This window comes from Oncorhynchus mykiss, chromosome 1 (genome assembly GCF_057628025.1).
Source record: "Oncorhynchus mykiss isolate SJ-2025 chromosome 1, ASM5762802v1, whole genome shotgun sequence".
Classification (NCBI taxonomy): domain Eukaryota; kingdom Metazoa; phylum Chordata; class Actinopteri; order Salmoniformes; family Salmonidae; genus Oncorhynchus; species Oncorhynchus mykiss.
Genome location: NC_143022.1, coordinates 42278771 through 42303587, shown reverse-complemented (window position 1 = coordinate 42303587; position 24817 = coordinate 42278771). Strand labels below are relative to the sequence as shown.

At 41.4% G+C, this 24817-nt stretch overlaps 1 protein-coding gene across 2 annotated transcripts in view; it reads left to right on the top strand.

Annotated features, from left to right (window-relative positions):
• Window positions 1–24817, top strand: part of LOC110522681 (inositol 1,4,5-trisphosphate-gated calcium channel ITPR2) — a 162849-nt gene that overhangs the window by 2266 nt on the left and 135766 nt on the right. For both annotated transcript variants that reach the window (XM_036977399.2, XM_036977393.2), the window contains exons 2-6: window positions 19525–19595; window positions 21555–21673; window positions 21969–22055; window positions 22789–22947; window positions 24187–24285. In XM_036977399.2, the coding sequence (XP_036833294.2) occupies window positions 19525–19595; window positions 21555–21673; window positions 21969–22055; window positions 22789–22947; window positions 24187–24285 (535 nt within the window). The remainder of the gene's footprint in view (window positions 1–19524; window positions 19596–21554; window positions 21674–21968; window positions 22056–22788; window positions 22948–24186; window positions 24286–24817) is intronic.

Below are 24817 nucleotides of genomic sequence, written 5' to 3'. Positions count from 1 at the left end.
GACAACAGTTAAAGTAAGTTGAAATGAAGTTTAACATTCTGACTTGTAATGGGACTGCTTGGGAATGCTGAGGCTAAGCAGACATGAGCCTGAAAACCCGATATTGTAGGTCGGGCATAAATAAGCGTTTGGATCAGGAAAGTTTCATTTCATGAGTTCTACAAGCCAGAACGATGAATAAAAGTATATTTAAACTAACTTGACCTGTTGTCCTTGTGAGACAATCGATCCTCATGAATGTATAATTATGTTAACTTTTCAAAGAACTGGTTGTGCGTTCATATTTCTATCAATTGGAGCATGCAAGATGAAAATGCATGCATGCTTCAGGTGATAGAAATCTGTTCATTGAAGAGTAGCTGTAATAAGTGAAAACTAGCTGTTATTGGCAGAGGTTTGAAACTCTCTTGTTGGACTATTAACTCATTTACCACCTGGTCATGTCGCCAGGTAGGCCAAAGCTCCATCCCACTAAAACAGGCTGAAATGTCAGGTGGTCTATTCAAAAAGCTTATACATTAAAATGGCATTTTAATTTTCACAGTATTATTCCAACTTCAATGTGGAAATGTATATACGCAACACAGAAAAATCACGTTTTTGACCTCACATGGCCTTTAAAATTGAATTTGATTCAACATTCTGGTTTGTAGTGGTCGTGAGAGGAACATTTCCTGATCCAAATGCTCATTTCTGCCTAACGTTGAATCCAATGCAATCCAACGTGGGGTTTCCTGGCTAACGTGAGCAGGGGATCACTCCTGAACTCCACTCTTGATGTCTACGATCATGTTGGTAACTCGGAACCCCATTGTGTTCATGAGACACAACAGCCTCATTCCAGTAGTTTCAAAATGCCTCCTTGTTTCCTTGTGATAATCACTGATGTGTAAAATGAGTGGATAAGTCAAATCTCATTGCGTTCACCAATCATACTATGCTAGATTAGCAATGCCAAGCAGAAAGGAATGGAAATGGGGCCAGTGTTTTTAGATTGGGACAGACTGGCTTGTTACCTGGGTGGTGAAGCCTATAAAGGCCACAAATGGACCTGTGCCAACAATATGAATCATGACTGACATTGTGTTACTGAAAAGTTGATGCAGTCAGATAACTTGTCAAGGCCCATCTCAATGCAAATGTCAGGGCCATAAAATGTCAATGCAAAGTGCGTAGTAGAGAGCTCTGCTGTTTTGAACGAAAGGCATAAAGTCAGTAATGAGTCAGTGATTCATTAACTAATGCAGTCTGACGTAGCCAGGTCTATTTGACAAATTTTTAGCTACAACTTCAACAAGTCCGTTGGAGAGGATCAGCTTGAGCAAAGTGAGGTGCAGAATCACTAATCTACAAATAGTATTCCCTGCCAAGTAATAGGTTTTGTGCAATTTTAAGATTTGCAGAGCAATGCAAACACAGGCACAACCAGACAGTAATTGATTGATTGGAGACAGCTTGTATCAATTACAGAACATTTCCTAAGATTTTCTACCAGCAGCAACACTAGTGGATAGTGCTGGAAATGCTGGCTTCTGCACTAAAATCATGGCCCTAATCATGTGATTTAGGTTGTTCTCGTGTTTAGATGATGCAGATGCATTCCAGATTTGACATAAAATACCTATCCAGGCATACTGTCAGCTTACCACATCATGGTCGCATCCCCTGCTCAGACATTGCATGCATCAACCAATGGTTGCGTGCCACATCGTTGACTGTGCAGTCGGGCACCAAATTAATACAACGTGGTTAGCTGATACGTAAAATACCTATCCAGGTGCTGTAAGATCTGGCAGGTGTCAGCAACATCTGTGCCCCATATCTTATAGCAATCTGCTGCCCGCCTGCACAGTCTGACATGGCACACTACCAGTAGTTGATGCATGCAACATCTGTGCATCTATTTAGGCAGAAACTCAATTGTCTGTCCCTAATGGCACCCCATATAGTGTACCCTCCAACTGCTCACCTCTCCCTCAAAGCACATTGCAGGAGAGGATCCAAGATCCTTCCCACAGACCACCTCCTCCAATTAGATTTGAGAATTATGTAAGGCGAGGAGTTGAGGACACCAATGGTTTGACGGCTAGTAACGTTTTCAGACAGGCATGGTATCATGAATGTTGGCTGGCATTGCCATTGCTATATGCATCACATGCAACCTCAGCTCAAATGACTTTGATAAGTCTATAAATCCATATTGACATATGATAGTAACATATAACCTCTTACTTCAAATAAGTTCCTCAGCTCACACTTCCTTTTACAAACATTCAGTGTTCCCCTCAGGCTGATTCTTTGCCCAAGTCCAATTCTCTTCTGCTGTGCTTATCTTGCTGACATACTCAAGCAAACAGACCAAACAAGTCCACACATTCTAGTTTAGTAGCACTAGCTAATTTGGATGCATAAGGTAGCCTGAACTATGCATGCATGGACCACTATTTCAGCTACATAGCCTAAATGACTGTGGTTAACTTCATCCATGCTCTAAATGTTATCCGGTTCGTAATGTACATGTCAGTCTTATATTGGCAGGTTACACATCATTAGGTTAAATGAGAGCTGTGCATCACCAGCAAGTTGAAGCGTGTCCAGAGATCTGTTGATTAACAAAATTAATTGACCAGTAATTTGGCCATTCTACAGCTTCTTACTATCAGACGATCTCAGTGTGGTCACACATTGTTTATTTTCTCAGCCTTGTCACGGTCTGGCGTCCTTTGTCTTGCTATAATGTGTAATGGAGCGATAATTTGCCTACCTTGTCCGTATCCTGTCAGCTGGATGTGCTGCTGGTTCTTTTTTAACTGAGATCCAGGACCAGGGTCGCATTCATTAGGTCATGCAATGGAAAGTGTTTATTATTGGAGTCCAAGTAGTCCTTCCCTGTTTACATCAGTCTTCCATTTTGGTTCCTAATGAATATGACCCAGTTATTTGAAATGCGCTGGCTGTCATGGCACTGGTTAAAGCCCCACTGTTCCAACTGAGCAAAGTTATAGGCCTATTCATTAGGGCACACTATAGCAAAACATTTTGTAACGTTAAATGTTTCTTATTCGACAAGGTTCAGGCAGTCCCTCCCTATTTCAGTCCGTTATTCTTCCGTTTGGTGCCTAATGAATGCGACCTCTGTACTTGGGGTTACTCATTTATGTGCTAAACAAACTGAGGAGTCTTTAGTTTATCTCAAGTCTTCTTGTTTTGCTGTGTAGGACATGATTTGACATCCTATTGTTTCTCATTTAGATGAGACTTTGATATGGGAGCTGAGGAATAGGAAATATGCACGGCAACAGCCAGCCAGTTAGGATTGAATGATCAAAAGCCATGGCAGCAAGACTCACTGCACAGGACTGCTAGTGTTGTCTGAACCAGAGGGACCGTTCCTTGCATTTTCCCCTTAGCCATTCATCTACTCGACTATGTCCTTGTAATCCAGTAAAGTGATAAATTAGGGATGTGACAAATTTAAAAACAATTTCTTAATGTTTAAACATAAATGTTTTTTTATATATCGGTTTCCCGTTAAAATACGAAATTCATAGAATTCCATGTGAATTCACAATGTAGATGCACTGCTGCCAGCAAAGGTTTGGTTCTAACGATGTGTCCCTTTCAGGTGGTTAAGCATTGCACCTGTTCTACGATTACTGTACCTCAATTCCACCTGGAAAAAATTGCATTTCACCACCTTCTAATTTAACAAAAATTTCCTGAATTTTTCCATGGGAAGTTAAGCCCAGGGAATTTAGGGAATTTTGCTTATATTCATCAAAAAAAGTTAGCTTATAAGAGTAAACATTTTTTTGTGGGATACACATAAGGCAATTCTAGGTCCTGTGGCATATTTTGGTTAAACTATCCCCAATTCAATGGAATTGCAACCATCTGCATGCACAGTCCATTCTTCCATCACACGTGCCCCTGATCTGGCACACTAATGATATGCTATTGATTCCATACTACTACACTGTCTGAGCCAAGGACTACATGGTTTATGGTAAGTTTTGATTACAATACTGGGTGGGCTGAATACATTTTATGACACATTATTTTTTGTTAGTAAATAGTAGCTTACAGCAAAGTGTGTTTTAAAATCATTTCTAACTTGTTAACAATTTCTGCTAGTAACCATGTAGGTTTTAGCTTTCTTGAGCCTGCTAACTAAGGAGTGTTAATTCACCCGTTTCCATACATGTTTCATTTAAAAACATATACCTTACAAGGGAGTTGTTTAATCTAACTATTTATCTGTACATGGAATTGTATTTGTTTTATTTTTGCAATGTAGACTGTCATCGTGTCACTGAAAACAATGGATACAATCTACAAGTGAGCCAAGGAAATTGTTAGGTATGTGAAGGGTCATCAAGTTATAGCAGCAATCTACCTCGCCAAGCAAAGTGAGAAGAATAAGAGCACCACATTGAAGCTGCCCAGCGACACCCGTTGGGGTGGTGTTGTCATCATGTTTGACAGTCTCCTGGAGGGCAAGGAGTCTCTCCAAGAAATGGCCATATCACAGTCTGCCGATATGAGTCTGTAATACCAACATGTTTCATGGATCCTGGACTTCTTGATGGGCCGCCCTCAGGTGGTGAGGGTAGGTAACAACATATCTGCCACGCTGATCCTCAACATGGGTGCCCCTCCGGGGTGCTTGCTCAGTCCCCTCCTGTACTCCCTGTTCACTCATAACTGCATGGCCAGGCATGACTCCAACACCATCATTAAGTTTGCTGATGACACACCAGTGGTAGGCCTGATCACCGACAACGACGAGGCAGCCTATAGGGAGGAGGTCAGAGACCTGGACGTATGGTGCCAGGACAACAACCTCTCCCTCAATATGATCAAGACAAAGATGATTGTGGACTACAGGAAAAGGAGGACTGAGCACACCTCAATTCTCATCAATGGGGCTGTAGTGGAGCAGGTTTAGAGATTCATGTTCCTTGGTGTCCACAACACTAACAAACTATCATGGTCCAAGCACACCAAGACAGTCGTGAAGAGGGCACGACAAAACCTATTCCCCTTCAGGAGACTGAAAATATTTGGCATGGGTCCTCAGATCCTCAAAAGGTTTTACAGCTGCACCCTCAAGAGAAAGACTGTTCTATGATTGGAGTCTATCTGCTACCGTACGGCAAGTGGTACCGGAGCGTCAAGTCTAGGTCCAAGCTTCTACCCCCAAGCCATAAAACTCCTGAACATCTAATCAAATGGCTTCCCAGACTATTTGCATTGCCCCCCCCCCCCCCCCCTTTTAGCTTATGCTACTCTGTTTATTAACCATGCGTAGTCACTTTAATAACTCTACCTACGTGAATATATTACCTCAACTAACCGGTGCCCCCTCACATTGACTCTGTAGCCCCTGTATATAGCCTTGCTATTGTTATTTTACTGCTGCTCGTTTAATTATTTGTTATTTTTATTAATCTTTTAGGGCTTCATTTCACTAATAACTATTTATTTCACTGTAAGGTCTACACCCTTTGTATTCGGCGCATGTAACAAATAACATTTTATTTGATCTGCTAAACCCAGATTTGTCCGTCGGACTGCCAGATGGTGAGGAGTTATTCAACACTTCAGATAATGCTTTTCCAGTGCTTCAGAGTCCAATATCGGCGAGCTTCATACCACTGCAGCCGACACTCGGCATTGCGCATGGGGATCTTAGGTTTGTGTGCCATGTAAACCAAGTTAATGTGCTGATGTTGCTTCTGGAGGCAGTTTGTTACTCTGTAGTGAGTGTTGCAGCCGAGGACAGACGTTTTTTTTACACACTACGCGCTTCAGCATTTGGTGCTCCTATTCTGTGAGCTTGTGTGGCCTACCACTTCGCGGCTGAGCGGTTGTTGCTACTAGACGTTTGAACTAAACAATAACAGCAGTTCTACCAGGGCAAAAATTTGACGAACTGACTTGTTGGAAAGGTGGCATTTTATGACGGTGCCACGTTGAGTCACTGAGCTCTTCAGTAAGGTCATTCAACTGCCAATGTTTGTCTATGGAGATTGCATGGATGCTTGCTCGATTTTATAGATGTGTCAGCAATAGGTGTGGCTGAAATAGCCGAATCTACTCATTTATAGGGGTGTCATGGCCATGTTGTGTGTGTATGTACTAGAGGTCGACCGATTAATCAGGTTTTTAAAATTTATAATAATGACAATTACAACAATACTGAATTAACACTTATTTTAACTTAATATAAAACATCAATAAAATCAATTTAGCCTCAAATAAATAATGAAACATGTTCAATTTGGTTTAAATAATGCAGAAACAAAGTGTTGGAGAAGAAAGTAATATGTGCCATGTAAAAATGTGTGCCATGTAAAAAAGCTAACGTTTAAGTTCCTTGCTCAGAGCATGAGAACATATGAAAGTTGGTGGTTCCTTTTAACATGAGACTTCAATATTCCAAGGTAAGAGGTTTTAGGTTGTAGTTAATATAGTATTTATAGGACTATTTCTCTCTATACCATTTGTATTTCATACGCCTTTGACTATTGGATGTTCTTATAGGCACTATAGTATTGCCAGTGTAACAGTATAGCTTCCGTCCCCCTCCTCGCCCCTACCTGGGCTCGAACCAGGAACACATTGACAACAGCCACACTCGAAGCATCGTTACCCATCACTCCACAAAAGCCACAGCCCTTGCAGCGCAAGGGGAATAACTACTCCAAATCTAAAAGCGAGTGACGTTTGAAACAGTATTAGCGCACACCCAGCTAACTAGCTAGCCATTTCACATTGGTCACACCAGCCATTAGGCTGATAGGCTTGAAGTCATAAACAGCGCTGTGCTTGCGAAGAGCTGCTGGCAAAATGCACGAAAGTGCTGTTTGAATGAATGATTACGGGCCTGCTGCTGCTCAGTCAGACTGCTCTATCAAATCAGACTTAATTATAACATAACACAGAAATACGAGCCTTTGGTCATTAATATGATCGAATCCGGAAACTATCATTTCGAAAACAAAACGTTTATTATTTCAGTGAAATACGGAACCGTTCTGTATTTTATCTAACGGGTGGCATCCCTAAGTCTAAATATTCTTGTTACATGGCACAACCTTCAATGTTAAATCATAATTACGTAAAATTCTGGCAAATTAGTTCGCAATGAGCCAGGCAGCCCAAACTGTTGCATATACCCTGACTCTGCATGCAATGAACGCAAGAGAAATGACAATTTCACCTGGTTAATATTGCCTGCTAAACTGGATTAGTAGTTATAACTAGTGATTATGATTGATTGTTTTTTATGAGATAAGTTTAATGCTAGCTAGCAATTTACCTTGGCTTTTACTGAATTCACGTAACAGGCAGGCTACTCGTGGAGTGCAATGGTTAGAGCGTTGGACTAGTTAACTGTGCGGTTGGAAGATTGGAACCCCTGAGCTGACAAGGTGAAAATATGTCGTTCTGCCCCTGAACAAGGCAGTTAACCCACATTTCCTAGGCAGTCATTGAAAATAAGAATGTGTTCTCAAATGACTTGCCTAGTTAAATAAAAGGTATGAAAAATAAAAAATAATAATCGGAAATCGGCACCCAAAAATACAGATTTCCGATTGTTATGAAAACTTGAAATCGGCCCTAATTAATCGGCCATTCCGATTAATCGGTCGACCTCTAGTATGTACTGTGCCTTCGGAAAGTATTCAGACCCCTTGACTTTTTCCATATTTTGTTACGTTACAGCCTTAATCTAAAATGGATTGAATAAAACATTTTCCTCAGCAATCTACAATATCCCATAATGTCAAAGTGAAAACAGGTTTTTAGACATTTTTGCAAATGTATTACAAACAAACATTACTTATGTAAATAAGGTTTTAGACCCTTTGCTATGAGACTCAAAATTGAGTACCGGTGCATCCTGTTTCCAATGATCATTCTTGAGATGTTATTACAAGTTGATTGGAGTCCACCTGTGGTAAATTCAATTGATTGGACATGATTTGGAAAGGTGCGCACACACCTGTCTATATAAGTTGCCAGTGTATGTCAGATCAAACACCAAGCCATGAGGTCGAATAAATTGTCCGTAGAGCTCAGACAGGATTGTGTCGAGGCACAGATCTGGGGAAGAGTACCAGAACATTTCTGCAGCATTGAAGGTCCCCAAGAAGGTCCCTTATTCTTAAATGGAAGAAGTTTGGAACCACCAAGACTCTTCCTAGAGCTGGCCGCCCGGCCAAACTGAGCAATCGGGGTAGAAGGGCCTTGGTTAGGGAGGTGACCAAGAACACGATGGTCACTCTGTCAGAGTTCCTCTGTGGAGATGGGAGAACCTTCCAGAAGGACAACCATCTCTGCAGCACTCCACCAATCAGGACTTTATGGTCAAATCAAACCAAACTTTATTTGTCACATGCTCTGCATACAACAAGTGTAGACCTTACCAGTATGCTTACTTACAAGCCCTTAACCAACAGTGCATTTCAAGAAGAGTTAAGAAAATATTTACTAAATAAACTAAATGAACACTAACAACAATAACGAGGCCATATACAGGGGATACCGGTACCGAGTCAGTGTGCGGGAGTACAAGTTTGAGGTAATTTGTACATGTAGGTAGGGGTGACGTGACTATGCATAGATAATAGCGAGTGGCAGCAGTGTACAAAACAAATGGAGGGGGGAGGTCAATGTAATAGTCTGGTGGCCATTTTATTTAATTGTTCAGCAGTCTTACGGATTTGGGGTAGAAGCTATTAAGGAGCCTTTTGGTCCTAGACTTGGCGCTCTGGTACCGCTTGCCGTGCTGTAGCAGAGAAAACATTTCGACTTGGGTGACTGGGCTTTCCTCTGACACCGCCTATTATATACAGCTGAAGTCGGAAGTTTACATACACTTAGATTGGAGTCATTAAAACTCATTTTTCAACCATTCCACAAATTTCTTGTTAACAAACTATAGTTTTGGCAAGTCGGTTAGGACATCTACTTTGCATGACACAAGTAATTTTTCCAACAATTGTTTACAGACAGATTATTTCACTTATGATTCACTGTATCACAATTCCGTTGTGTCAGAAGTTTACATACACTAAATTGACTGTGCCTTTAAACAGCTTGGAAAATACCAGAAAAGGATATGGCTTTAGGAGCTTCTGGTTGGCTAATTTACATAATTTGAGTCAATTAGAGGTGTACCTGTGGATGTATTTCAAGGCCTACCTTGAATCTCAGTGCCTCGTGGGAAAATCAAAAGAAATCAACCAAGACCCCAGAATTTATTTTGTAGACCTCCACAAATCTTGTTCATCCTTGGGAACAATTTCCAAACGCCTGAAGGTACCGCGTTCATCAGTGTACGCAAGTGTAAACACCATGGGAAGACACAGCTGTCATACTGGTCAGGAGGGAGATTCGTTCTGTCTCCTAGAGATGAATGTACTTTGGTGCGAAAAGTGCAAATCTATCCCAGAACAACAGCAAAGGACCTTGTGAAGATGCTGAAGGAAACAGTTACAAAAGTATTTATATCCACAGTAAAACGAGTCCTATATCGACATAACCTGAAAGACCTCTCAGCAAGGAAGAAGCCACTGCTCCAAGACCGCCATAAAAAAAGCCAGACTACGGTTTGCGACTGCACATGGAGACGAAGATAGTTATTTTTGGATAAATGTCCTCTGGTCTGATGAAACAAAAATAGAACTGTTTGGCCATAATAACCATCGTTATGTTTGGAGGAAAAAGGGGGAGGCTTGCAAGCCAAAGAACACCATCCCAACCGTGAAGCACGGGGGTGGCAGCATCATGTTGTGGGGTGTTTTGCTGCAGGAGGGACTGGTGCACTTCACAAAATAGATGGCATAAGGAAAGAAAATATGTGGATATATTGAAGCATCATCTCAAGACATCAGTCAGGAAGTTAAAGCTTGGTCACAAAGGGGTCTTCCAAATGGACAATGACCCCAAGCATACTTCCAAAGTTGTGGCAAATGGCTTGAGGACAACAAAGTTAAGGTATTGGAGTGGCCATCACAAAGCCCAGACCTCAATCCTATAGAAGATTTGTTGGCAGAACTGAAAAAGTGTGTGCGAGCAAGGAGGCCTACAAACCTAACTGAGTTACACCAGCTCTGTCAGGAGGAATGGGCCAAAATTCACCCATCTTATTGTGGGAAGCTTGTGGAAGGCTACCTAAAACGTTTGACCCAAATTAAACAATTTAAAGGCAATGCTACCAAACACTCAATTAGTATGTGTAAACTTCTGACCCACTGGGAATGTGATGAAAGAAATAAAGGCTGAAATAAATCACTCGACTATTATTCTGACATTTCACATTCTTAGAATCACAACTTTATTTTATCTGACCGAAGACGAGGAATTTTTACTAGGATTAAATGTCAGGGATTGTGAAAAACAGTTTAAATGTATTTGGCTAAGGTGTATGTAAACTGTAGGTCCTGGATTGAGGAAGCTTGGCCCCGGTGATGTGCTGGGCCGTACGCACTACCCTCTGTAGCGCCTTATTGTCAGATGCCGAGCAGTTGCCTTACCAGGCGGTGATGCAACTGGTCAGGATGCTCTCGATGGTGCAGCTGTAGAACGTTTTGAGGATCTGGGGACACATGCCAAATCTTTTCAGTCTCCTGAGGGGGAAAAGGTGTCGTCGTGCCCTTTTCACGACTGTCTTGGGGTGTTTGGAATAGAGGTCGACCGATACCGATTTAATCGAACGATTTTCGTAAAAAAAAATATATATATATTTTTATATTTGTAATAATGACAATTACAACAATACTGAATGAACAGTTATTCTAACTTAATATAATACATCAATAAAATGTATTTTGCCTCAAGTAAATAATGAAACATGTTCAATTTGGTTTAAATAATGCAAAAACAAAATGTTGGAGAAGAAAGTAAAAGTGCAATATGTGCTATGTAAGAAAGCTAACGTTTCAGTTCCTTGCTCAGAACATGAGAACATATTAAAGCTGGTGGTTCCTTTTAACATGAGTCTTCAATATTCCCAGGTAAAAAGTTTTAGGTTGTAGTTATTATAGGAATTATAGGACTATTTCCCTCTATACCATTTGTATTTCATTGACCTTTTGACTATTGGATCTTATAGACTCTTTAGTATTGCCAGTGTAACAGTATAGCTTCCGTCCCTCTCCTCGCTCCTCTTTGGGCTCGAACCAGAAACACAACGACAACAACCACCATCGAAGCAGCGTTACCCATGCAGAGCAAGGGAAACAACCACTGCAAGGCTCATAGCGAGTAACGTTTGAAACGCTATTAGCGTGCGCTAACTAGCTAGCCATTTCACTTCGGTTACACCAGCCTCATCTCGGGAGTTGATAGGCTTGAAGTCATAAACAGCGCAATGCTTGATGCACAACGAAGAGCTGCTGGAAAAATGCAGGAAAGTGCTGTTTGAATGAATGTTTACGCGCCTGCTTCTGCCTATCACCGCTCAGTCAGATACTTAGATGCTTGTATGCTCAGTCAGATTATATGCAACGCAGGACACGCTAGATAATATCTAGTAATATCATCAACCATGTCTAGTTAACTAGTGATTATGATTGATGGTTTTTTATAAGATACGTTTAATGCTAGCTAGCAACTTACCTTGGTTTACTGCATTCGCGTAACAGTCTCCTTGTGGAGTGCAATGAAAGAGAGGCAGGTCGTTATTGCGTTGGACACGTTAACTGTAAGGTTGCAAGATTGGTCCCCCGAGCTGACAAGGTGAAAATCTGTTGTTCTGCCCCTGAACAAGGCAGTTAAACCCACCGTTCCTAGGCAGTCATTGAAAATAAGAATGTGTTCTTAACTGACGTGCCTAGTTAAATAAAGGTATTTAAAAAAATATTAATAAAAACAAACAAAAAATCGGTGCCCAAAAATACCGATTTCCGATTGTTATGAAAACTTTAAATCGGCCCTAATTAATCAGCCATTCCGATTAATCGGTCGACCTCTAGTTTGGAAAATGATAGCTCGTTGGTGATGTGGACACCAAGGAACTAGAAACTATCGACCCTCTCCACTACAGCCCCGTTGATGTTAATGAGGCCTGTTTGTCCCAGCTTTTCCTGTAGTCCACAATCAGCTCCTTTGTCTTGTTCACATTGAGGGAGAGGTTGTTGTCCTAGCACCACACTGCACGTTCTCTGACGGAGGAGTGGCTTCAGAACAAGTCCTTGAGTGGTCCAGACAGATGATTCCATATGTGTTATTTCATAGTTTTGATGTCTTCACTATTATTCTACAATGTAGAAAATAGTAAAAAATAAAGAAAAAACCTTGAATGAGTAGGTGTTTCCACATTTTTGACTGGTACTGTATATGTATGTGATGGGTTTAAATTATAAAGATGGATTTAAAATGCTCACTGTCAATCGTGAATAATTTTGTTGGCGAAAACGTCCATGCATCGTCTGCATACCAACCATTTGATCTCAGTTTCATGTGGATATCTATTTAGATCTTCTTGAGTTGTACTTTGTTTTGAAGTAGACTACAGTGCTTTGAGTTATGTTCAGTGGACAGTTTTTAAAAATATTTTTTATTAGGTACATCTAGTACCCGGTCGTACTCCCCTTTGCCACAAGAAGGGGCATGGAAACGGGTATCAAGGGACCTAATGTGTGCCAGAAAAACATTCCCCACACCCTTACATCACCTCCACCAGCTTGTACCGTTGACACCAGGTAGGATGTGGCCATGGACTCATGCGACTTATGCCAAATCCTGACTCTGCCATCAGCATGATGCAACATGATCCGGGTTTCGTTGGACCAGGCAATGTTTTTCTATTCTTCAGTTGTCCATTTGGTGATTGTGTGCCCACTGGAGCTGCTTCTTCTTGTTTTTAGCTGATAGGAGTGGAACCCGGTGTGGCCGTCTGCTGCAATAGCCCATCCGTGACGAGGACCGATGTGCCTTTGCACACCACTGTTTAATCCTTAGAGTCTAACCTGAGGTTGAGGGTTCTACTAATCTAACGTGGAATTGTTATAAGATGGTCATACTAAGGATTGTTTTGATTTAGATTTTTTTTAATCCCTTTTAAGGCAGCGTTTCCCAAACCTCAGTCCTCTTGAACCGAAGGGGTGCATGTTTTGGTCTTTGCCTTAACACTACACAGCTGATTCAAATGATCAGATCTGGATGATTAGTTGATTCTTTGAATCTGCTGTGTTTTGCTTGGGCAAGAAACAGAAAGTGCACCCTTGGAGTCCTGAGAACCAAGTTTGGGAAACCCTGCCTTAAGGTATAATTGGTATTATTTAATGGAACATTGAATTTGGCCTAGAGGGGTATAATAGCTTATAGGCCAAAGTGTTACAGACGTTAGTGAGAAGACAGTTTTTCAGGCCACGGGACTGCCGCTGACTGGATTTTTTTTTTCTTTTTTTTCCCCTTGTCGAACCATTCTCGGTAAACTCTAGGCACGGTCGTGCGTGAAAAGCACAGGAGGCCAGCTGTTTCCGAGATACTGGAACAGGCGCGCCTGGCACTGAATATCATACCACACTCAAAGTCGCTTAAGTCATTTTTTTTTGCCCATTCTAAAGTAAAATCAAACAGGAACTGGATGCCTGTCTGCCTGCTTTATATAGCAAGCCACGGCCATGTGACTCACTTTGTAGGAGTGAACCATTTTCGTGAACGGGGGGGTGTACCTAATAAACTGTCCACTGAGTGTATACAGTGAGCACATTTTGGAGCAGAGGGTGTTAACTGTAGCATAGCCTACTTGTGTTTAGTTTCAACCAAAGCACATACTTTGCCTAGTGGTACTCTGAGTTTTGGCCACGTGGCAGAAAAATGCGACCATTCGCACAATCATCCTGAAATCTCATCAGAAATTAGGTGGTGTTTTTTGCCTTCCTAGCAATTTCCCCTCCACTGTTAGCTAGTGATAGCTACTGTTGATGATGCATAAGCTAGGCCTATTTGCAACATCTCCATCTCCTGGCCGCATTTACCTGCCAGATTCAGTAGCATGAACATCTGAACATAATTCATGTTTTTTTTATTTTAGGTAATTTTAGAGTCAAATATAATAGTTTCAGTATAGTTCGTTTTTCAAACTTGTTTTTCCATTTTCATTTTTTTCCATTTTAGTATACCGTAATACCCTTGATGTCTTGTCTTGCATGTCTCGCAAATTTACCAAAGTAGCCTAAAGTTTGCCTCTTCTCTGGTTTTATTTAAATTACACAACTTCCCCAGGCCTTTTACAGCCTGATTGTTTAGTTAGGCTATAACACAGCAAAGAATAGGTTTAGCGATAACTACACTGTGATTTACATTTTATGGGGGGGACAGTTAAAAAAAATTATTGATTGATTAATGTTTTTTTTAAACAAGACTGCTGTTTAAATCGGGCTAGCTTAAATCTATGAATGTGTTCAAATCTGGAGTCAAATGAGGATATGGATATCACAAAGGAGGAGCGATACAAAAGTTACTGAGTGTGCTAGAAGTAACGTGCGGAAAATGAAAACACCCAAGACTAAGCTATTTGTAAATATTTTTCAATTGTAAGGCAAGGGCATGGAACTGCATTAGATAGTTTCATTGGAGGGCACAATAGTGCCTCTTCCCCCTCAGGAGGCTGAAAAGATTTGTCATGGGCCCTCAGATCCTCAAAGTTCTAAAGCCGCACCATTGAGAGCATCTTGACTGGCTGCATCACCGCTTGGTATGGCAACTGCAAGGCACCCAACAGCAAGGTGGTACAGAGAGTGGTGAGCACGGGCGGTACATAACTGGGGCCGTGTTCCCTGCAATCCAGGACCTCTATACCAGGCTTTGTCAGAGGAAGGGCCCAAAAATGGTGAGACTCCAGCCGCCCTACCGCATGGCAAGCGGTATCAGTGCACCAAGTCTGTAACCAACAGGACCCTGAACAGCTTCTACGACGCATGCCATGACTGCTAAACAAGACTACTAAATAGCTAATCGAATGGCTACCTGGACTACCTGCATTGACCCTTCTTTGCACTAACTCTCCTGCACTGACTCTATGCGCACACACACTGGAGTCTATCCATGCATAATTACACTGACACTCCAACACACACACATAACATGCACACACATGCATACTGACGCCACACACACACACACACACACACACACACACACACCTTCACACATACGCTGCTGTTACTGTCTAATCTATCCTGTTGCCTAGTCACTTTATCCCTACCTATACTGTATATAAATAGCTAGTTAATTTACCTTGTAAACACGCACATCGACTTGGTACTGGTACTCCCTGTATATAGCCATTTTATTTTTAACTCTGAATTGTTGAAAAAGGACCCTAAGCTTTTCACTGGTAGTCTACACCTGTTTACGATTCATGTGAGAAATGTGATTTGAGACAACAATCTGCTAGTGATTTCTGTAGCAGTGCAGACTACCAGAGATGATTGATTGACACACACACTAAGGATGAAACTTGGACCACGATGAGAAGCTTGAGTCAACACAGTATGAGGATGCCTCACACTGGGCTTCCTTTCACATACTGGGCTTCCTTTTCACAACTTATCTTCAAGTTGCCAGATGGTTCTGTTTTTGTTAAAGGCTGGCATAAGATTAGCCTGGTCCCAGATCTCTTTGTGCTGTCATGCCAACTACAGTGCCTCCAGAAAGCATTCATACTCGACTTATTCCACATTTTGTTGCGTTACAGCCTGAATTCAAAACGGGTAAAATATACTGTATAATATTTTGGTCACCCATCAACACATAATTCCCCATAATATCAAAGTGAAAACATGTTTAAAAAAATGTTAGCACATGTATTGAAAATGAAAATACAGAAATATGTAATTTACATAGGTATTCACACCCCTTAGTCAATACATGTTACAATCACCTTTGACAGCGATTTACAGCTTTCTTTAAGAGCTTTGCACACCTGGATTGGGATATTTGCATTATTCTTAAAAAAAAATATATATCTCTGTCAAGTTGGTTGTTGATCATTGCTAGACAGCCATTTTCAAGTCTTGCCATAAATGCTCAAGCTGATTTGAAGTAAAAACCCACTAGGCCACTCAGGTCCGTCTTGCCATAGATGCTCAAGCTGATTTGAAGTAAAAACCCACTAGGCCACTCAGGTCCATTCAATGTCGTCTTGGTAGGCAACTCCAGTCTGTATTTGGCCTTGTGTTTTAGGTTATTGTCTTGCTGAAAGGTGCATTAATCTCGGTCTGTTGGAAAGCAGACTGAACCAGGTTTTCAGGTTTTAGCTCCATTCTGTTTATTTTTAACTATATAAAAAAAATGCCTATTCCTTGCCAAAGACAAGCATACCCATAACATGATGCAGCCACGACCATTCTCGAAAATATGAAGTGGTACTGTGACGTAGTGTTGGATTTGCCCCAAATGTTATTTGCAATTTTACTTAAGTGCCTTATGCATCCTGCGTGCAATGTTTTGGAATATTAACTTTTTTTTTACAGGCTTCTTTCTTTTCACATTTCGATTAGTATTGTGGAGTAACTACAATGTTGATCCATCCTCTGTTTTCTCCTATAATAGCCATTAAACTCTAACTGTTTTAAAGTCACCATTGGTATCATGGTGAAATCCCTGAGAGGTTTCCTTTCTCTCCAGCAACTGAGTTAGGAAGGACACCTGTAACTTTGTAGTGACTGGATGCCTTGTATCACTGTCCAAAGTGTGATTAATTACTTCACCATGCTCAAAGGGATATTCAATCTCTGCTTTAAAAAATATATGTTTTGACCCATCTACCAACGTGTCCTTTGCAAGGCATTGGAAAACCTCCCCTGTAATTTGTGGTTGAAATTCACTGCTCGACTGAGGGATCTGTATGTGTGGGGTACAGAGATTAGGTAGTCATTCAAAAATCATGTTTAAACTATTACTGCCATTAGTCAATGCAACTTATTATGTGACTTGTTAAGCACATTTCTACTCCTGAACTTATTTAGGCTTGCCAGAACAAAGAGGTTAGATACTTATTGAATCGAGACATTTCAGCATTTCATTTGTAAACATTTCTGAAAACAATTCCAAATTGACATGATGGGGTATTGTGGGGAGACCAGTGAAACAATCTCAATTTAATCTATTATCAATTCAGTCTGTAAAACAACAAAATGTAGAAAAGGTCAAGGCGTGTGTATACTTTCTAAATGCACTGTATATGGTCAATTGGGCATTACAATGACCACCGAAGGAGTTGGCAAGAGAGTACAAACAGATCTGTGACGAGGCTAGCATAAGATGTCACGTTTTAGAATAACACAGTCTTTCACAGGATGTAGCCAGGTCCTATTTTAAAACCATTTATTTAACCTTTTATTTTACTAGGCAAGTCAGTTAAGAACATTCTTTTTTACAATAACGGCCTACCCCGGACAAACCCTACCCTAACTCGGACAACACTGGGCCAATTGTGCGCCGCCCTATAAAAGCTAGAAGTGAACAACAGCGGCACATTCTCTGCCAACAGAATCATGTTTAGTTGATCTTGTGGTTTCAAAACCTGTGGGAATTTAGTATACACGGACACATAGTTGTGTTAAGTGTGGATGGAGAGTGTGTAGTTATACAGTCAAATAATTTTTCTGAAGATGTTTTTTTTTGTAAATTGTCAGAAAACAATTGCTGTGGCAGGCTGGTGGGCTGGTTACATAGCAAATTTAGACATTGACTACAAAAGCCAGGCATGCGGTGCGGAAACAAGGCGGTTAGATGTTAACCCATCAACATCTAGGCCTTATCAGTCACACACAGAAGCCATGCGCTTTTCCTGTGGCCGCACCAGCCTGTGCCCCACCATAGCATTTACACAATCGACAGTTTCCTTTTCAACTAGACCAGGGCCTGTATTCGCTAAGCATCTTAGAGTATTAGTGCTGATCTATGATCAGTTGTTGTATTTTAGATCTGAATTAATATGATTACATAGATAGGGGTCAACCTGATACTCGATCAGCACACATGCTCTAGCGCTTTTTGTAATCTGGCCCAGTTATCATTGTAGATCACAGTAACTATCTGTTATAGTTAGTTACACAATAATGAAACCTGGCAATGCTCTGAATTCAACATGACATCAATAAAGAGCATCACATGCGATGCGTGCCGATTTCTTCCTGACATGCTACAGGTAACTGACAAAATTAAGGAAAGCCCAACATAGTGTCCTAATCTAATTAAGGTGTTGGGCCGCCAGACCAGCTTCAATGTGCCTTGGCATAGATTCTACAAGTTCCTGGAACTCTATTGGAGGGATGCGACACTATTTATCCACGAGAAATTCCATAATTTGGTGTTTTGGCGCCACTCCTGAATCTCCCATAAGTGTTCAATTGGGTTGAGATCTGGTGGCTGAAATAGCCCTGGCATATCGTGAAACAGCAAGTCGAGCAGTCTTCGTCACTGCTCCCGTCAAATGTGCCCCAAAAAGTAGCCCTATTTCAATGCCACGAAGAACTCTTCTAGCCATGGTAGCCAAACTAATGAGCAACTGGGCCTGCCCTGCACTTTTATACATGCGCCTAAGCATGATCGGATGTTAATTGCTAAATTACCTCAGGGACCACACCTGTGTGGAGGCGCCAGCTTTCAATATACTTTATCCATCTCATTTACTCAACTGTTATCTTTATTTTGCCAGTTCCCTGTATGTTGGTAGTGGGTAAATCCATTTGAAATCAATCAGTTCTTGACAGCATGTCTTTTGATTTAAACAAATTCCATACATGTTTGCCCATGGAAGAAGTGGCCAGAAAGGGACCTTTTGGACCTAATTATTACACAACATTCAGGAAATAATGGTGCTCAAAGTATACCCATTTTGCATATCTGGTACCCCATTGAAATTAAACTAACTTCTAATTACTACCACAAAGATGACTGCCAGTCCACCCACCGCGTTGAATGTCAACTAAAATGGTCATGTCTGTTCTGTTATCTATATTTCTATGATTTCAATAGGCTTCCTATGGAGGGTTGACATTATTTAGAACAGATATTCCCATTCAAGTCAACATTCTCTGATGTCTGGACCTCCAACCATCTTTGTGGTACCATTTGAAAGTTGCCATTTCTATTTTATTCCAATGTTAGTATATTTATCAGCCAAAACATGACACACCAATAATAAAAAATGTCTCAACCGAGGGCGGGCACAACACAAAAACCTCAGACGTAAAATAGGGTCTAAGCCTTGCAGGTTTTCCCAAACTCTCCTGCCCCCCCCCCGCTGGGTGCATGTTTTTAGTTTTTTGCCCTAGCACTACGCAGCTGCTTTTCAAATAGTCAAAGCTTGATGATGAGTTGGTTATTTGAATCAGCTAATGATAGGGCAAAAACCTGGTCAAAGCTACAACATGCGAATATGAAAAGAATTTAAACATTTTTAGGTAATTGACATAAAAGGTTAAATGAAATTTCTGTAAAAAAAAAAAACTAAAATGGTGTGTGTGATGTAGGATGTTTTTGTGTTCTTCCCAGGCTTGTTGATGACAGGTGTGTGGTGCAGCCGGACGCAGGAGACCTGGCCATTCCGCCCAAAAAGTTCAGAGGTGAGTGGGAGGAATCAATGACTAGCTGGCCAACCGCAGAGGACTGCGTTGTAACTCATATAGTTGTTGTATTTGAATTAATTAACTCACCGCTTTTCTGCCAAGTTAGCAGTGATGGGCAGTTTAGTAGTGGAGCGTGCCAAAGTTACTGCAGTCCACACACACACACACACTCCCAAGGCCTAGCAGGCCACTATAGCCCCATGTTGTTTTAACAGTGTGGTTTATAGGATGAGGTTTAAGTGTTTAACTGACTTTACAGAATCCCATTGAGTAAACAGCCACAAACCACACACATGCTATATACCCCCACCCAGTCACACACTCAAGTCAGTTAGTGACACACTGCCATGCAAATGACACTGAAAAAATATATAAGTGCAACATGTAAAGTGTTGGTCCCATGTTTTATGAGCTGAAATAAAAGATCCCAGAAATGTTCCATACGCACAAAGCTTATTTCTCAGAAATGTTTACATCCCTGTTAGTGAGCATTTATCTTTTGCCAAGATAATCCATCCATCTGACAGGTGTGGCATATCAAGAAGCTGATTAAACAGCATGATAATTTTACAGGTGCACCTTGTGATGGGGACAATAAAAGGCCACTCTAAAATGTATAGGATCTTCTGAGAACAGTCACCCGGACAGCTGATGAAACTGGGTTTGCACAACCGAAGAAGTTCTGCACAAACTGTCAGAAACCGTCACAGGGAAGCTCATCTGCGTGCTCGCCATCCTCACCAGGGTCTTGACCTGACTGCAGTTCGGTGTCGTTAACTGACTTTGACTTTGATGGCCACTGGCACGCTGGAGAAGTGTTCTCTTCACAGATGAACCCCAGTTTCAGCTGTACCGGGCAGAGAGTTTGTGTGGGAGAGAGGTTTGGTGATGTCAACGTTGTGAATAGAGTGTCCCACGGTGGCGGTGTGGTTATGGTATGGGCTGGCATAAGCTATGGACAAAAAACGCAATTTAATTTTATCAATGGCAGTTTGAATTAACTGAGATTGCTGTGAAGAGATCCTGAGGGACATTATCATGCCATTCATCCACATCCGCAGCCATCACATGTTTCAGTATGATAATGCACGGCCACATGTCGCAAGGATCTGTACACAATTCCTGGAACCTGAAAATGCCCAAGTTCGTCCATGGCCTGAATACTCACCAGACATGTCACCCATTGAGCTTGTTTGGGATGCTGTGTATAGGCTTGTACGACAGCATGTTCCAGTTCCCGCCAATTTCCAGCAACTTTGTACAGCCAATGAAAAGGAGTGGGACAACATTCCACAGGCCACAATAAACGGCCTGATCATCTCGATGCAAACGAGATGTTGCACGTTGAATGAGGCAAATGGTGCCCACACCAGAAACGGACTGTTTTTCTGATCCACTCCCCTACCTTTACATTTAAAAAATCTGTGACCAACAGATGCATATCTATATCCCCAGTCATGTGAAATCTATAGATTATTATTTTTTTTAACCTTTTATTTAACTAAATTCTTTGTTTTCAATGATGGCCTAGGAACAGCCTTGTTCAGGCGCAGAACGACAGATCTTTACCTTGTCAGCTCAGGGATTTGATCTTGCAACCTTTCGGTTACTAGTCCAATGCTCTAACCACTAGGCTACCTGCCGCCCCAACATATAATTCATAAACGCTTAAAATGCAATATGAATATATATATTTTTTTACCTCATCAAGCCATGATGAGGGCCTAATAAATGTATTTGCTTATGAACTGGAACTCATTCAAATCTTTGAAATTGTTTTGTGTTGCGTTTATATTTATATTCAGTGTACATTATATGTAGTATGTTTGTCTGTGTGATGCATGTATATGTATTCCTCACTCACCTCCCTTTGTTTCTTTGTGTCTTTCTTCCTCTTTTTCTCCCAATTTCTTTCCCACTATTCATCTCTCTTTCTCTCTCTCTCTCTCTCTCCAGACTGCCTGTTCAAGGTATGTCCGATGAACAGGTATTCGGCTCAGAAGCAGTTCTGGAAGGCCAAACAGGGCAAACAAGGCAACAACTACACAGAAGCAGACCTATTCAAGAAGTTACAGGTATGACCTTTCTCCAAGTCCTAGTGTAATTCATTCACGGTCCTGGGCACAACACCCACAGGGTGTACAGGATTTAGATCCATCCCAGTACGAACACAACTGATTCACCCAATCAAGGGCTTGATCATTACTGTCGTTGATTCGTCTAATCAAGTATGTTAGTAGTGGGCTAGAACAATAGTCTGCACACCCTGTGGTTCCCCAGGACCTGGATGGACAAGCACTGCTTTAATGGAACCAGGACTATCTGGCTACAATGTAGTTAGCATCAAGCATGTTTTTCTTAATTTCCCAGCATGCAGCAGAACTGGAACAGAAGCAAAACGACACCGAGAATAAGAAGCTGCTTGGAGAGGTGGTCAAGTACAGTAACGTCATCCAGGTAACGGCCAACTACAGCCAACTCCCCTTTCTTATCAGAGACAATATCTCGGTTTGCTTTGTGCCCGTAACCTTGTGTATGTTTTCACTTTGTTACCAAGGCTGCCTTTCTGTCTGTAGTCTGGCTTCTAGTGCCTCACATTGCCAATGAGGTGCTTTAACAGACAACATTTTGTATGGCACATAGTAAATTGAACTTGTATCATTTTCAATTTTCAGTCAACTGCGGGTTTGTTCCATGTGGTTTCACGAGGTTCGTGGCCTCTAACTTGGCTTAAAACTGTTGTGTTAAAGCATTTCAAAGGAATTGGTTTGGTCAGGTCCAGTCTCTTGCCACATGATTTGGCTGTTAAAAGATGAGCCTTTTTCATTTAGTGCTCTGTGTCGATTTTTAAAGCTAAAGCCAATTTGAATGATCTATTCAGAAAACATAATATTTTATGTGATAAATAGGATTTGGGTAATGTTCTGATCCCTAATGCCAAGCAGAAACTGAATTGAAAGGATTTTGTGGTCAATTCCAAATAAAGTATTGACATTCTGAGCTCATAACAAATTGAAATGATAAATTAGCCCTTAATCTCACTTTAATAAGGATTACCAATTTCATACGGTAACTGTTTCCTAGCAATAAATGTGATTTGGTAAAGATTAGAGTTAGGTGTTGGGGTGGGATTCGAACCAGGGACCTTGTGCATCCTCGTGAATTGGCCCCATTTTCTTTTCACCTTCAGCTTCTGCATATTAAAAGTAACAAGTACCTGACGGTGAACAAGCGTCTGCCGGCGCTGCTGGAGAAGAACGCCATGCGTGTGTCTCTGGACCCATCCGGCAATGAGGGCTCTTGGTTCTACATCCAGCCCTTCTGGAAGCTCCGCAGCGAGGGTGATAATGTAGGTACCTTTTGTGCTGATCTTGGATCAAGTTCCCCTTGTCTATACAATCGTAATAATTTGTGATCTGAAAAGCAAAACTGATCTTAGATCTACACTCTTACTCTGAGAATATTTATGAAAAGGGGTCCTGACCTGACTGTAACTACAGGCCACTGCAATCCTGAACATGTGACCAAATGTGGAACAACTCCTAGCCCTACTTATCATAGATATGTTATGGCAAACCAAACCTCATGATGAAACTCAGTATTGTTGAGATGTTTAAGTTGTGAGAATCTTTAAAAAGAAAACATTTTTTTAGGGTCTGTCTTAATATATCGGGGAGGCAGGGTAGCCTAGTGGTTAGAGTGTTGGACTAGCAACCGGAAGGTTGCAAGTTCAAAACTCCCGAGCTGGCAAGTCTGTCGTTCTGCCCCTGAACAGGCAGTTAACCCACTGTTCCTAGGCCGTCATTGAAAATAAGCATTTGTTCTTAACTGACTTGCCTAGTGAAATAAAGGTAAAATAAAAAAAATATTGCAATTGTCCTGTTTTAATTAGATTGGTATTATGTCCATGTCAACGTAATGTCTTCATCCTGCTGAAATAACTCGACTGGTTGTCTCCTCTCCTTTTGCTTTAGCATCCTATGGTGGAAGGTATTCTTCTTGTTTGAAGTGCATGGTGGACGTTTAGGCCATGAGACTTGCTGTGAAAGCATGGTAGCACTAGCTTTGCATGAGCATTGTAAAAACTTAAGTACGTGTTTGCATTTCCACGACTCTTCTACAATTATTTTCCCCCTTAACTGTTATTGACTAACAAGATCTGGGCAATTTAGATTACAGCAACGCTATAGATACTTAGTCTGTTTATTATGATATGTAAGTGGTTTGAATGTAGATGCTTGAGACTATATGGTGCATACAGTACACTGCGTTCAGCGATTTCCCGCTGCCACACACATTACTATATGAATGAATGTCAATGCGCTGTGTACACCCCACAGGCTACACTTCCTTCATTTTACGATGGGTTGTGCTCATCTGCTATTGTTGTGGGGAATACTTCTCTAGATAGATGGGTAACCCTTTGCATGGGACAGGGAGTGACTGTGGACCTTTGCTGTTTGATGTGTGTCAGGTCATCTCATTCCTCTGTCCTGTCATCTGCCTCATGTGTATTATGTTTTATTCTACTTTACTCTCTTCGTTATAATGTGTGTGCTAGTGTTTGACCTGTGTGCTTGGTCCCTAGGTGGTGGTGGGAGACAAGGTGGTCTTGATGCCTGTGAACGCAGGACAGCCTCTCCACGCCAGCAACATTGAGCTGCTAGACAACCCCGGCTGCAAGGAGGTACGATCCATTGAACTGTTTTATTTAGAGCTGAGTGACTATGTAAAACATTTACTGGATACTATGCATGGCAAAACGGTGCGGAAGAATGACAGCCATGTTATCTGTCTCAGCATGCAATCTTCAACAATTCCTGTACTGTCGTGTTTTTGAAGACTCCAAAAAAGCTGCTGGTCAGCAGGTTTGCCTTTGAAGCACGTAGGATGAGCGAGTGGCATTGTTTCGAGTCCAGGCGGCAATTTGAATCTCGGCATGTTTTTGTTTAGGCGTGTCTTTGCTTTCTAACCTTATCCTAACCCTAACCGTAACTACTTGCTAGTATACCTAAACTTATGCTAACCTCAAACTTTACCCTAACCACTTGCGTCTAACCCTAACCACTTGCTAAATCAACTGTATCATAACATGCGTTTGGAAAGCTGCCTGGTTATAGGTATTATTAAGAACATTAAGTCTAGTGGTAGTGCCGCAGACTCTAGTTCACACACAGGCGCTGGTAACAGGGTTACGAATGCCACCTCTGCCCCTACTC